This window comes from Erythrolamprus reginae, chromosome 1 (assembly GCF_031021105.1).
Source record: "Erythrolamprus reginae isolate rEryReg1 chromosome 1, rEryReg1.hap1, whole genome shotgun sequence".
Taxonomy (NCBI): Eukaryota; Metazoa; Chordata; class Lepidosauria; order Squamata; family Dipsadidae; genus Erythrolamprus; species Erythrolamprus reginae.
Window position 1 is genome coordinate 388,494,905 of NC_091950.1, and position 14,318 is coordinate 388,509,222.

The following is a 14,318-nucleotide window of genomic DNA, read 5'->3' on the forward strand; positions in this document are numbered from 1 at the left end:
TGTGACCGGGGGTGGCTTAAAGGTCATGTGACTGGCTTACAGATAACCAACTTGACGTCACTCATATCAAGGGTTTGGGTTAGGGTGCCTGGCCTCTCCTTGCCTCAAAGAGATACGATTTACCTATCTATTTACTATTACTGAACATCCAAAATATACTATTTAGTTCTATGTATATATGCCATATGTGTACATACTTATTACACACAGGCACACAAAAAATATACATTATTTACTATTTAAATTGTATGTGTATGTACACACACACACGCACACACACACACAGCTCTTCTAAAGTTATATACATTAAACCTCATTTACTGGATAGGAAAAATATATCTAGAGCCCAGAAGGGAAAAAATGAAAAAAATCAAAAATTTTGTACCGATTCTCTGTACCTGACCATACCTATAGGAACCCATCACTGATCACATTTGCTGATTTGGGTCTTAGATAATAGATAAAATATCCCTCATTTTAGCCACACTATTAAGGACTTTTCCATTTTAAACAGCACTCCTTTACATCCAAAAACCCGATTAAAGGAAGATCACATTTTGTAGGGGTAGGTGGTACCATACTTCTTGACATTTTATTTATTTATTTGTTTGTTTGGTCAAGTACGTATTGGTGGTATACAAAGATATAATAATATTCATCTACAGTACATAATACTAGTAAAAAAGAAACATTAGGACAGTGAATTTGAAAAATCCTTATATTATTCAAACTTCTTTAATCTTTGTCTGAGTAGGTTAAAATATAATACATGAACTACATAAACCAATTTCTATGCAGTCTGAAAATCCCTGTTGAACCTAAGGCTGTTCTCACTTGATATGTTTCTAACCCCGAGTAAGGGTATGATTCCGTATATGCCAGAGTTGCCCAATCTCTCCAGCTTTGTGCACTGGTGGGCTGAGAGAGAGGAAATGGTACCACACAAGCTATGGACAAGCACGTTTGCTGCTTACTCAAATGGAGCATGCATGCACATGCTGACCCATTGCTTTCACATGCAGTGCAAGTGGGTATGTGCTTGTGCACATTCACTCACCACTTCCATGGCCTGGTTCAAGGCCTGGTACTGAGCTGCAGCCCAGGGTGGGTATAAGCAAAAATCTGCAGACATTATTGTCTGAATACATTCTAGTGAAATTATGTGCCTTTTCTCTTAATTATTTTGATCATTCAATACTTGAAAAATTAAAACTCACCAACATGCAAGTTTAAAATATTCAATCCTCTAGTCCTCATTCTGAAATAAAATAACCTTTATTATTTTATTAGTGGAAGGGGATTCATCTTTTGTTACCTTTGCTTTTAAACTCTCTAATTCCTTTGTTTTTCCCCCACCAGTAAAATATAGATCAGCTTGGGTTACGTTTATTTGTGCTAGATATTAACTTCTGGCCTGGTGATTAGGGGAGCTGCAACTTATTGTAGAAGGCACGAGAGACTTCTCTGTAAATTCTTTTAAAGAGGCACATTTGTTATACAACAAATCATTTCTGATATCATTACACAGTCCGTACTTAAATACCTCTTTAGCATCAAGATCTTTTCATTTTCCCTTCTTCCTTTCTTTGCCCCCAAACTGAGAAGAAGTATGGAGGGTATTTTGGGGTGCTGAGAAAGTGATATTTCATTGGGCTAATGTTATTTTCATTCCCTAGACCTCCGGTGAGAAAGTAGGCAAATTGAGCCTAGTTGACCTAGCTGGCAGTGAAAGAGCAAACAAGACGGGAGCTGCAGGCGATCGGTTGAAGGAAGGAAGCAACATTAACAAGTAAAGTTCACCTTTTTAAGGAATTAAATGTTTTTAAAGGGAAAAGGCAAAAGTAAATATGTCCTGCTGTTCTTTACTTATTCAGAATGACAACAAGAGGAAAGAAAGAGACAAAGTTCTCCTGTCTGTCTGTCTGTTGTCTGTCTGTCTATCATCTATCTATCTATCTATCTATCTATCTATCTATCTATCTATCTATCTATCTATCTATCTATCTATCTATCTATCTAATCTATCTATCTATCTAATCTAATCTAATCTATCTATCTATCTATCTATCTATCTATCTATCTATCTAGTCGATTTGTCTGTCTGTCTGTCTGTCTGTCTGTCTGTCTGTCTGTCTGTCTGTCTGTCTATCTATCTAGTCGATTTGTATGCTGCCTAACTCCCTAGGGACTCTAGGCAGGTCACAATGCAAATAAACAGTATAATATTAAAACCTTTAAAAAACAATTTAAATCCAACCATTGAAAACCAACCATTGAAAACCATACATACCATTTATGGCCGGATCTCGAAAAGTTTTCCCTCCAACTTTTTTTTAAAACAGAAGTCTTCAAACTTGGCAACTTTAATACTTGTAGACTTCAACTCCCAGCTTAGCTGGCTGGAGAGTTCTGGGAGTTGAAGTCCAGGAGTCTTAAATTTGCCAAGTTTGAGTCCCCCTGCTTTAAAAGAAACAGGGCTTCCTTCTGCTCTTCTCTGAGACCTCAAAAATTATTAGATTAGAAACGAATGAAACATTGAGAAATATTTTTCCTGGGTTTTGTTTATATGTTAGTTAATGCAATTTTACCCCTAAAAGCAAAATGCAAATTAATAGAGGGACCAGTTCTTCGTAAGCGTATATCTGAGTCTAGTCACAATATAATTACAAAATCTTTTTCTCTCCAATGCAGGTCTCTCACAACTCTTGGGTTGGTCATTTCAGCCCTGGCAGATCAAGCGGCTGGAAAAAATAAGAACAAGTTCGTTCCTTATCGCGACTCAGTGCTCACCTGGCTACTCAAAGTAAGTGAGACGTCATCGGACCAGAATACCTACGGGATCGCCTTCTTCTGCATGAATCCCAGCGGCCGATTAGGTCCCACAAAGTTGGCCTTCTCCGGGTCCTGTCGACTAAACAATGTTGTCTGACGGGACCTAGGGGAAGGGCCTTCTCTCTGGCGGCCCCGGCCCTCTGGAATCAACTCCCCCCTGAGATTCGAATTGCCCCCACCCTCCTTGCCTTCCGCAAGATGTTGAAGACCCATCTATGCCGCCAAGCATGGGGGGATTAATTTCCCCCCTCACCTTTTCTGACTTAAACACTTGAGATTGGTGTGACTGTTTTAGAATTGCTAGCTTTTAACAATACAGGTTTTTAAATATGGTTTATATTGGATTTGTATTCTATTGTATATTGTTGCTGTGAGCCACTCCGAGTCCTTGGAGAGGGGCGGCATACAAATCTAATGAATCATCATTATTATTATTATTATTATTATTATTATTATTATTATTATTATTGAGGTCAAGCAAGACAACGTTCTCTGTTTCGGGTCTATTTGGAAGGGATACCTACTGAACATAAATGATTGCAGCTGTTGATTTCAGTAGAAAAACGCCTTAGCTCTGTGAATAATTCTCCTCAGGAAGCTCTCTTCTTTCTCCAGGAGTAGAATTTCCTAGCTTTGTGAGAGAGTTGGATCCCCTTAGGTGGCTCCCCTAATCAATAGTGCACTTTCTTTGTCAATTTACTGGCAGCTACATCCACAGTTTTTCTACCATAAAAGCTATACTGTGGCTAGTCCACTGGCTAACATCAGAGATGTTTTTATTTATTTATTTATTTATTTATTAGATTTGTATGCCGCCCCTCTCCATAGACTCGGGGCGGCTCACAACAATATGTTGCTTTCAATTGTTAGCCATGTAATGTCCATTAAATATGAGTGTGGATTGCAATAGACATATCAGTTGTAACTCAGGAGAAAGGGTTGAGGGACTCAATCTCTTTCAAATTGAAAGACTCACAGAATTGATGGCACTGTTAAAAAACACACACATACACCTGGCTGGCTTGATGTTTACCGAAGAACGCAACTGGTTTGGAAGAACTTCAAACAGGAATAAAATGCTGGCAGGAGTTCAGTGACACAATCTGATTGCTAAATTCTGCTGCTATCTGTGGGCTAATAAAATATATTCATGCAAATATTCAGAGAAATTAGACTGTACATATCCAAATCTGTCAGTGCCGATGAAGATTTTTAATGCAATACCTGGTTTTTCCAGAACTGGGAAGGGAAAATAACAAGCAATCACTTGCTCTTCTGGAGGCAAGTTGCTCCACAGATTAATTGTTCTGGAAACTGTCAGGAAATTTTTCTTTAGTTCTAAGTTGCTTCTCTCTTTGTTTAGTTTCCACCCATTGCTTCTTGGTCTACCCTCATGTGCTTTGGTTGACTCCCTTTTCTTTGTGGCAGCCCCTGAGATATTGAAACAGTGCTATCATGTCTCCCCTGGTCCTTCTTTCTTTTTAAAATAGCCATGCCCAGTTCCTGCAATCGTCATAGAAACATAGAAACATAGAAGACTGACGGCAGAAAAAGACCTCATGGTCCATATAGTCTGCCCTTATACTATTTCCTGTATTTTATCTTACAATGGATATATGTTTATCCCAGGCATGTTTAAATTCAGTTACTGTGGATTTACCAACCACGTCTGCTGGAATATGTTTTAGCCTCCAGTCCCCTAATCATCTTTATTGCTCTTCTCTACACTTTTTCTAGAATCTCAATATCCTTTTTACATCATGATGACCAAAACTTTGCTTGTCAGAAAGTTGGGAAGGGTGATCACATGACCTAAGAACACTGCAACTATCATAAATATGAGTTGCCAAGTGTCCAAATTTTGACCATGTGACCATGGGGCGCTGCAATGGTTGTAAGTGAGAAAATGGTCATAAGTCACTTTTTTCTGATGCTGTTACAACTTTGAATGATTAGTAAATGAACTGTTTTAAATCAAGGACTATCTGTGCTACATATTTGTTCTTCTGCATCCTGAATTTGTCAGTAATTTCATTTGATGTGTGCTAGAATTATGTGAAAGCTTTCTCTCACTACTACATTCCAATTTTGCAAGACATTTTTTTTCTTTAAAAAAAAACAATCCCAATTACCAAAGGGTGCAAGTTTTAAGTGTTGATTACTTGCACTGGACAGAGACCTGAATTAACGGTCACTGTGTGAGTCACTATGTGAGATGGGCAGCCTATAGAAATGTGATGAAATAAAAAGGTTTTCGAGAGATCTTCCAATCTGCAGATTATTTAGCCTTCCTCCATAATTTTAATCTTTATTAATATTATGCATTATTTTAATTGCTCTTTTCGGTACCATCTGTAGCTTAACATCAGGATGCTCATTTTTTGTGCGTAGGGATAGTGTGGCAGGGATCATGCACCCCAAAATTGACAGTTCTAGTACAAAGGAGTAAGTGAGGACAGAATAAATTTAAACCCAATTAAATTTGGATTATATTATAGCAGTGTTTCCCAACCTTGGCCACTTGAAGGTATCTGGACTTCAACTCCCAGAATTCCCCAGCCAGCATTCGCTGGCTGGGGAATTCTGGGAGTTGAAGTCCAAATATATTCAAGTGGCCAAGGTTGGGAAACACTGTATTACAGTAATAACATATCTGTAATTATGTGCATGAATTATGTTAATATTATTTCTCATGTATGTAATAATTGCTACCTCTATTATATTAAACATTGCAATTTGGTGGCAACATTTCGAGTGCCAACTTTTGTGAAGTTAAGAAGTTGTCCCAACTTTTAACACTTGAAACCCAGAAGCAGTGTTTTTAAATCCCCCTGTCCCCTTTACTACATGTATAGATTATGCTTCCTCCCCCCCCCCCCAAGTTATATTTTCAGTGATTTTACATTAGGGAATAAGCAGAATGTGAAGTGGATTGACTTCCGTTCCTGGCAAGACAATTCCATAAGTATAGAAAAGAATCTATTTCTCATTTAATAGATTTACATCACTATGGTAAAAGAAGAAAATATACTCTTTCTCGTCCTCATTAGCACTACTAAGCAAATCCATAACTGGATATGGAGAGACTTGGTTCTTCTGTTAAAAACCTTGAATGGGATGGAGATACTATACTGTTGTCTACATTTCATCCACTGGGGAAAGGAAACGGAGGAGCAGCATAAATTATGAATGTGGATTCTCATTAAAAAATAATGACAATATGTATAAAAATTAAATACCTTTTTAAAAGGCAAAAGGCTTGAAAATGTATAGGATAAAACAATTCATCCAAAATCTTCTTTACCCTTCTGTTGAAACTAACAAACAAACCCTCCTAAGTCAAACATTGGTAAAAAAACCCACATAAAAAGAAAATAAGTAGAAAAATGCTCAAAAGGACTCTATAATTCTTACTATGGTAATACATTCCAAATAGTGGCAGATAGCTGAGAGTATTATTTCTCTCCTGAACAAGAAGCAAAGGTTTAACAAATTTGCGGATTTCACCTCCAAATGAGGTGATAGGAAATAAACTTGTAGGTTAATGTCAGAGATGGCCTGCTACTGGAGTGGTCAGGTGCTACGCTCCGGTAGCGATTTTGGGGATGCGCACATAGCTGCACATCTACGACGCATGCATATGCACCCCCACGCAAGATTTGGCTTCTGCACATGTGCAGCAAGTGAAATCTTGCTTGAGGAAGCTCGTGCGAGTGAGATTTGGGCAATTTTCACCTTTTTTTTTTTTTTTGCTTCTGTGCGGAAGCAAAAATATTAGCGAAAATCACAGAAATCTCACTCTCGCGCGTGTCCTCACACAATATTTTGTTTGCTGTGCAGCACAGAAACCAAATCTCACACCGATGGGTGCCTGGGCGCCCGCCGGATGCACCCGTACCCGCAATGGCCTCAGAGGGTGCACTGGTAGCGCCAAAGGCAGCAATCCTTCACTGGTTAATGTTCTATGTGAGGGGTCTCCAACCTTCATAGTTCCCTCTAAGCTGAGCAGTGAGCAATGGCTCACTTAAAAATCATCATCAACTCAAAGTTTTTCAAACCTACCCAGAAGCCAAGAGGGAAAGAGTAAGAGGGAAAGAGTGCCGCCCAGTCCCGAAGGGACTGCCGCTCAGACACTATACTTTTCCACCCACCCACCAAAAAAATTAGAGGGAACACTGCCAACCTTGGCAACTTTAAGACTTGTGGATTTCTGGGAGTTGAACTCCACAAGTCTTAAAGTTGCCAAGGTTGGCGATCCGTGTTCTATGTTACATTTTTAACATCAGGGCAACTGCAGATAGTCTTTACTTTAGCTGTGAAGCATACACAAAACAAAATATTAAATTTAATTCAAGATTGAGAAAGACTCCTTTCATTTTTTTTTAAAGTAACCTTCATCACTGAACAGGATATTCAAGCTTATTATTCCAAGGCTCTGTTACTAACACTACGGTAACTTTGGCATATAAATCAAATTATTATTATTATTAATAATAATAATAATAATAATAATAATAATAATGACTTCCGACTTCAGACTGACTGAATTCTGAAGCATAACACACCAGACATTGTGATCGTGGAGAAAAAGAAAGTATGGATCATCGACATCGCAATCCCAGGAGACAGCAGAATTGAAGAGAAGCAGCTAGAGAAATTAGTGAAATACGAAGATCTAAAAATAGAGCTGCAACGACTCTGGCATAAGCCAGTGAAGGTGGTCCCAGTGGTACTTGGCACGCTGGGCGCATTAACAAAGGATCTCAGCGGACATTTGAAAACCATCGGAATTGACAAAATCTCCATCTGTCAATTGCAAAAGGCCGTTTTACTGGGATCGGCAAACATAATTCGCCGCCACATCACGCAGTCCTAGGTGCTTGGGAAGCGCCCGACTGGTGATGAAATACGAAATCCAGCATAGTGATCTCGTTTGCTGTGTTGTACTGACATAATAATAATAATAATAATAATAATAATAATAATAATAATAATAACAACAACAACAACAACAACAACATCAAATTCATCAACTTCTTTCCACTTAAAAAAAAAGAATTAGTTATTTAGGAGCCACAATTAATGTTTCCGGAGTCACAAATATGAATTGTTAGAACCCTGTAACGTTTAGTTAAAACTTAAGATTTAGTTGTTATGAGTGGGAACTCTGGTTCTTTCTTTTCTTTTTTAAAAGGCGATTACAATAAAAGTAATGGTAAGAAATATATATGAAATTGATATTAAGGATATATCGAGGAGATTGAAGCATGACGGCCTAAATGATCAGATGTAATAAGAAAAGAAGCAGCCAAAAGAAAAACTGTATTAGTTAATAGCTTTTTAAAGATATATAAGAAATTTGAATAATTATTTTTTATCCAGCTGTCAAATATATAGGAGGTAGCATTGGATGGATTATGAATACCAAATTCAAAAAATTAATTATTGTATTGTATTTTAAGAGTGATGGTATATTATATTGCATATGTGATTGGTGTGGAAAAAAATAAAAAAAAACTTTTTGCCACAAAAAAAAGACACAAATAACTGTCAGAACTCAATAAAATGCCAGCATACACTGCGTGAGATAAATGAAACTCGGGTTTTAGTTTCAGTAAAGTTTGGAAATTACTTCATTGAAGGCAGCTAACAATATTATGAGAGGTCTTGTATAAAGACATTAAGACAAACTGGTTTTGCTTAAGTGAGATTGCTGCATTACATGCCTTTGTGTCATACAGGCGGAATTGGGAGAAGCAGAGATAATGGCTTTAGGCATTGATTCAATGACCTGCCTTTCCTTTCCTTTTCCTTTTTGCTTGTTCCAAGCTCTAGGCAGTGAACATGGTCCCTTGCCCGCCTTTAAATGTCTTTTTCACTCATTCTACCCTGTGGCTGAAGTTTGGCCTTAGAAGTCCAATGCATAAGAATTTAGTTTTCTAAGAAACACAATGCTATTGTAGGTATGCAAATGCAGAGAGAGAGAGATTGCAATCGCCTTTTTTGCAGCAGAAACTGGCTGTCAGGTGTGCTCCCATTCAATAATAATAATAATAATAATAATAATAATAATAATAATAATAATAATAATAATAATTTATTAGATTTGTATGCCGCCCCTCTCCAAAGACTCGGGGCGGCTCACAACAATAATAAAACAGTGTGACAATGTAAACAAATCTAATATTAAAAAAGCATCTAAAAACCTGTCATTTAAAAACCATGCAACACACGCATTCCATACATAAAACTATAAAAATCCTGGGGGAGATGTCTCAATTCCCCCATGCCTGGCGATATAGGTGGGTCTTAAGTAGTTTGCGAAAGACAAGGAGGGTGGGGGCAGTTCTGATCTCTGGGGGAAGTTGATTCCAGAGGGCCGGGGCTGCCACAGAGAAGGCTGTTCCCCTGGGACCCGCCAGGCGACATTGTTTGTTTATTTATTTATTTATTTATTTATTTATTTATTTATTTATTTATTTATTATTTGGATTTGTATGCCGCCCCTCTCCGCAGACTCGGGGCGGCTCACAACAAGACACACCACATCATGACAATCCAAATAGATTTAAAATAATTAAAAAGATTTAAAAAGAACCCCATTTACTAACAAACACACACACAAACATACCACGTATAAATTGAACATGCCCGGGGGAGGTGTTTCAGTTCCCCATGCCTGACGACAAAGGTGGGTTTTAAGGAGTTTAGTTGATGGGACCCGGAGAAAGCCAACTCTGTGGGACCTAATCGGCCACTGGGATTTGTGCGGCAGAAGACGGTCCCGAAGGTATTCTGGTCCGATGCCATATAGGTCATTACCAACACTTTGAATTCAAAGTTCAGGAAAGAAAAACTCCAACTCCATTTGAGAGAGATGAATACTTTTACTAGACAAGAAGTGACAGCAACAAAAAGGAAGCAAGTTCTGAGGCAAAAGGCATGCGAAATGCATATACAAAGAATCTCAAAACCCTCCCTTATAACCCACCCATCCCCCGGCAATTCATCCAATCCCCATGTCCCAAGATGTCAGGATGGCCATTTCGTCTTCCACATCTGTTCCTAAGAAGCTGTTGACCTTGAGCAGGCTATAAACTTGGCGGTGCAGGACACTCAGCAATGAGAACTTTCCTCCCTAGCGTTCTAATCAAACAAAGAAGAACAACCTCCAGCATGTTTCCTCCCCACTCACTCAAATACCCAACCTCCCCCCCCTCCCCCCGTTACTCTGACAGTCGAAACAAGCAGGCAAAGTGGCGGCTGACACTGGCATAGCCTGAGAATAGCAATAGCACTTAGACTTATATACCACTTTTTAAGCCCTCACTAATCAGTTTACAGAGTCAGTCTATTGCCCCCAACAATTTGGGTCCTCATTTTACCGACCTCGGAAGGATGGAAGGCTGAGTCAAACTTGAGCCTGGTGAGATTTGAACTGTTAAATTGCAGGCAGCCGGCAGGCAGCAGAAGTAGCCTGCAGTACTGCACTCTAACCACTAGATAGGCTTAAGATACAGAAGGATCTTGACAGACTTGAACATTGGGCACTAACAAAAAGAAATCCAATGGTGAAAAAAGTAAGGTTCTACATTTAGGAAAGAAAAACAAAATGCACAGTATATGTACAGTATACATAGAAACATAGAAACATAGAAGTCTGACGGCAGAAAAAGACCTCATGGTCCATCTAGTCTGCCCTTATACTATTTTCTGTATTTTATCTTAGGATGGATATATGTTTATCCCAGGCATGTTTAAATTCAGTTACTGTGGCTTTATCTACCACATCTGCTGGAAGTTTGTTCCAAGGATCTACTACTCTTTCAGTAAAATAATATTTTCTCATGTTGCTTTTGATCTTTCCCCCAACTAACTTCAGATTGTGTCCCCTTGTTCTTGTGTTCACTTTCCTATTAAAAACACTTCCCTCCTGGACCTTATTTAACCCTTTAATATATTTAAATGTTTCTATCATGTCCCCCCTTTTCCTTCTGTCCTCCAGACTATACAGATTGAGTTCATTAAGTCTTTCCTGATACATTTTATGCTTAAGACCTTTCACCATTCTTGTAGCCCGTCTTTGGACCCGTTCAATTTTGTCAATATCTTTTTGTAGGTGAGGTCTCCAGAACTGAACACAGTATTCCAAATGTGGTCTCACCAGCATTCTATATAGTGGGATCATAATCTCCCTCTTCCTGCTTGTTATACCTCTAGCTATGCAGCCAAGCATCCTACTTGCTTTCCCTACCGCCTGACTGCACTGTTCACCCATTTTGAGACTGTCAGAAATCACTACCCCTAAATCCTTTTCTTTTGAAGTATTTGTCAACAAAGGGGGGCACTTATACATGGTACCTTGCTCAATAGTGGTGACCATGAGAAGGACCTTGGAGTCCTAGTGGACACCCACTTTATATGAGCCAGCTGTGTGCTGCAGCTGCCAAAAAAATCCAACATATGAGCCCAAGAAGGAGGAGAGAAGGAGTGAGTGGGAGGGGAAGGGAGTGGTGCAATCGTGATAATCTCCGCTAACGGTTCTATAGAACCTATAGAATTTCACCCCTGAGGCAAACCCATTGGCCACTTACCTTATAAATGTCTAGGTCTAAGAGACGAGACTTGTGAAGAAGCTTCATTCAAAGAGATAACTCTCCTCCCCACTAACATGAACTCAACCTCACAATCTGAGGTTAGTTGGGGGAAAGATCAGAAGCAACGTGAGAAAATATTATTTTACTGAAAGAGTAATAGATGCTTGGAACAAACTTCCAGCAGACCTGGTTGGTAAATCCACAGTAACGGAATTTAAACATGCCTGGGATAAACATATATCCATCCTAAGATAAAACACAGGAAATAGTATAAGGGCAGACTAGATGGACCATGAGGTCTTTTTCTGCTGTCAATCTTCTATGTTTCAATAATAATAATAATAATAATAATAATAATAATAATAATAATAATAATAATAATAATAATAATACAGTAATAATAATAAAATAAAATAATAAATAATAATAATAAAATAATAAAAATAATAATAAAAATAATAATAATTTATTAGATTTGTATGCCGCCCCTCTCCGAGGACTTGGAGCAGGGGCAGCATATAAGCAGGGTCTAGAACCCTGGTTCCGAACATGGGGCATACGCCCCACATCGGGGCAATTTGATTTTTGAGGGGGGCACTTAGAACCTTGTTTAAACCAAGCCTTTTAGGCTTTCCCCATGTGAGTAGGAGTTCACTTTTTGAACAGTAAGAATTATATGTCACTTGGGGGGGCATTATATGTCAGGATTTTGGGGGCATGGCCAAAAAAAAGGTTGGGAGCCACTGGTCTAGAAGATTCTCTTTACTTCCAGAATTCTGCAGTTTCCTTAGACTAGCATTAAAAACAGCTTAGGTCCGCAGTTCTTGTTTCCTTGAACTTCCCCAAATGACTGAAGTTTGACACCACCATTAATAAATCTTTACCAGGTCTCTTGGTGGCCTTGAGAGACAGACAGTAAATGCTTACATTATAGTAGTATTTTCTAGCTTGAGATTGTTCCTGCTGTGTCAATCTATGTTCTTTCCCTTCTAATTTTGTTTTACAAGTAAAAATCATGTTTCTCTCTTGGGGGAAGGGGAATATCTTTTCCTTCATAATAAAAAAAAAGCAGCTACTGTAAATATTGAGGTGATATTGAGGTGAGAAACAGGGATGGTTAAATTCCATTGCCCTTTTTTTGGGCTTTTCTCTTTCCTCTGTCACAACCTTCCAAGTTATTATTGAGAGTGCTATGGTTTCAGAGAAAAGGAACATTGAATTATGGAGGTTTCAGCAACCTTTTTCCCTGTGTTGAATAGAAGGCTGGGAATATAGAGTTCCTGGGCTTGGTTAAAAAAGCGCTTTGATGGAACAGCGAAAGAACCCAATCTGGGCTCAAAGCTGGCAACGTCTGGCATAACATTTGAATTCTAAACAAATATGACGAGTTATTTCTAGCAATTATAGAGCAAGAAAGGGAGTGGGGGGAGTTATCATTTATTTTGCTTTCTGCTAGGATTTTTATGCATAGCTGTTTGGAGTTAATCATCTTTTATAGTTATTCACTTCTTATTAAGGGCCTAATTTGTGTTAACTTTAAAAGAGACATCGAATGCAACTTTTGGTTGGTGGAGACTAGATGTTATCTTTGTCCCCTGATTCTATAGCTCCTTCCTTCGTTCTTTCTTTGAATTTTCATTTAGAATTTATGGCCACAGCATATCTTCAAGGAAGCTTCTGTCCACGTTAAAAGTAATAATTGGCTAAGGCTTATTATGGAGAAGCCTTTATTATCACAAGCTCAGCCATAGAGAAAGTATGAAGGCATTTTATTCCCACATAAGGAAGAAGGGTAAAATGCTTGAACTTTTATTTTTATTTTATTTTATTTTATTTATTTATTTTGTCCAATACTCAATACATATAGAAGAGAATAGACATGAAGTAATATATATAAAGAAAATATATAAAAATAGAGGAGAAGATATATGAAAGGATTTATATAAAGAAAATATATAAAAATAGAGGAGAAGATATATGAAAGGAAGAAAATATATATGATATATGAGATAAAGGAAAGACAATTGGATAGGGGACAAAAGGCACACTAGTGCACTTATGTATGCCCCTTACTGACCTCTTAGGAACCTGGAGAGGTCAATCGTGGATAGTCTAAGGGAGAAATGTTGGGGGTTAGGTGTTGACACTATTGAATCCGGTAATGAGTTCCACGCTTTGACAACTCGATTGTTAAAGTCATATTTTTTACAGTCAAGTTTGGAGCGGTTAATATTAAGTTTGAATCTGTTGTGTGCTCTTGTGTTGTTGCGGTTGAAGCTGAAGTAGTCATTGACAGGTAGGACGTTGCAGCATATGATCTTGTGGGCAATACTTAAATCGTGTTTTAGGCGTCGTAGTTCTAAGCTTTCTAGACCCAGGATTGTTAGTCTATTTTCGTACGGTATTCTGTTTCGAGTGGAGGAGTGAAGGGCTCTTCTGGTGAAATATCTTTGGACGTTTTCAAGGGTGTTGATGTCCGAAATGCGGTATGGGTTCCAGACAGATGAGCTGTATTCAAGGATGGGTCTGGCAAAAGTTTTGTAGGCTCTTGTGAGTATATTTATTTATTTATTTATTTATTTAATTGGATTTGTATGCCGCTCCTTTCCGGGGACTCAGGTTAGCTCACAGCAAGTACAAAAACAGAACAATAATATGAATCCAATTAATAATACATTAAAACAACCATTAAATGCAATTAAAAAAGAAAACCTATCAAACCTATCAACAATCATACTGAAAACATTCATTGGTCAGGGGGAAGATCTAAAAACGCCAAGCCTGGCAGCAAAGATGATTTTTTAAACTCTTTTGGAAGGCGAGGAAGGTGGGGGCAGTGCGAATCTCCGGGGGAGCTGATTTATAATTTCTATGCTTTAAGCTTAATTA

At 38.2% G+C, this 14,318-nt stretch overlaps 1 protein-coding gene across 2 annotated transcripts in view; it reads left to right on the plus strand.

Moving 5' to 3' along the window:
* The window catches only part of KIF13B (kinesin family member 13B), a 216,027-nt gene that overhangs the window by 84,217 nt on the left and 117,492 nt on the right, over nucleotides 1–14,318 (plus strand). For both annotated transcript variants that reach the window (XM_070734859.1, XM_070734861.1), the window contains exons 9-10: nucleotides 1,677–1,789; nucleotides 2,692–2,803. In XM_070734859.1, the coding sequence (XP_070590960.1) occupies nucleotides 1,677–1,789; nucleotides 2,692–2,803 (225 nt within the window). The remainder of the gene's footprint in view (nucleotides 1–1,676; nucleotides 1,790–2,691; nucleotides 2,804–14,318) is intronic.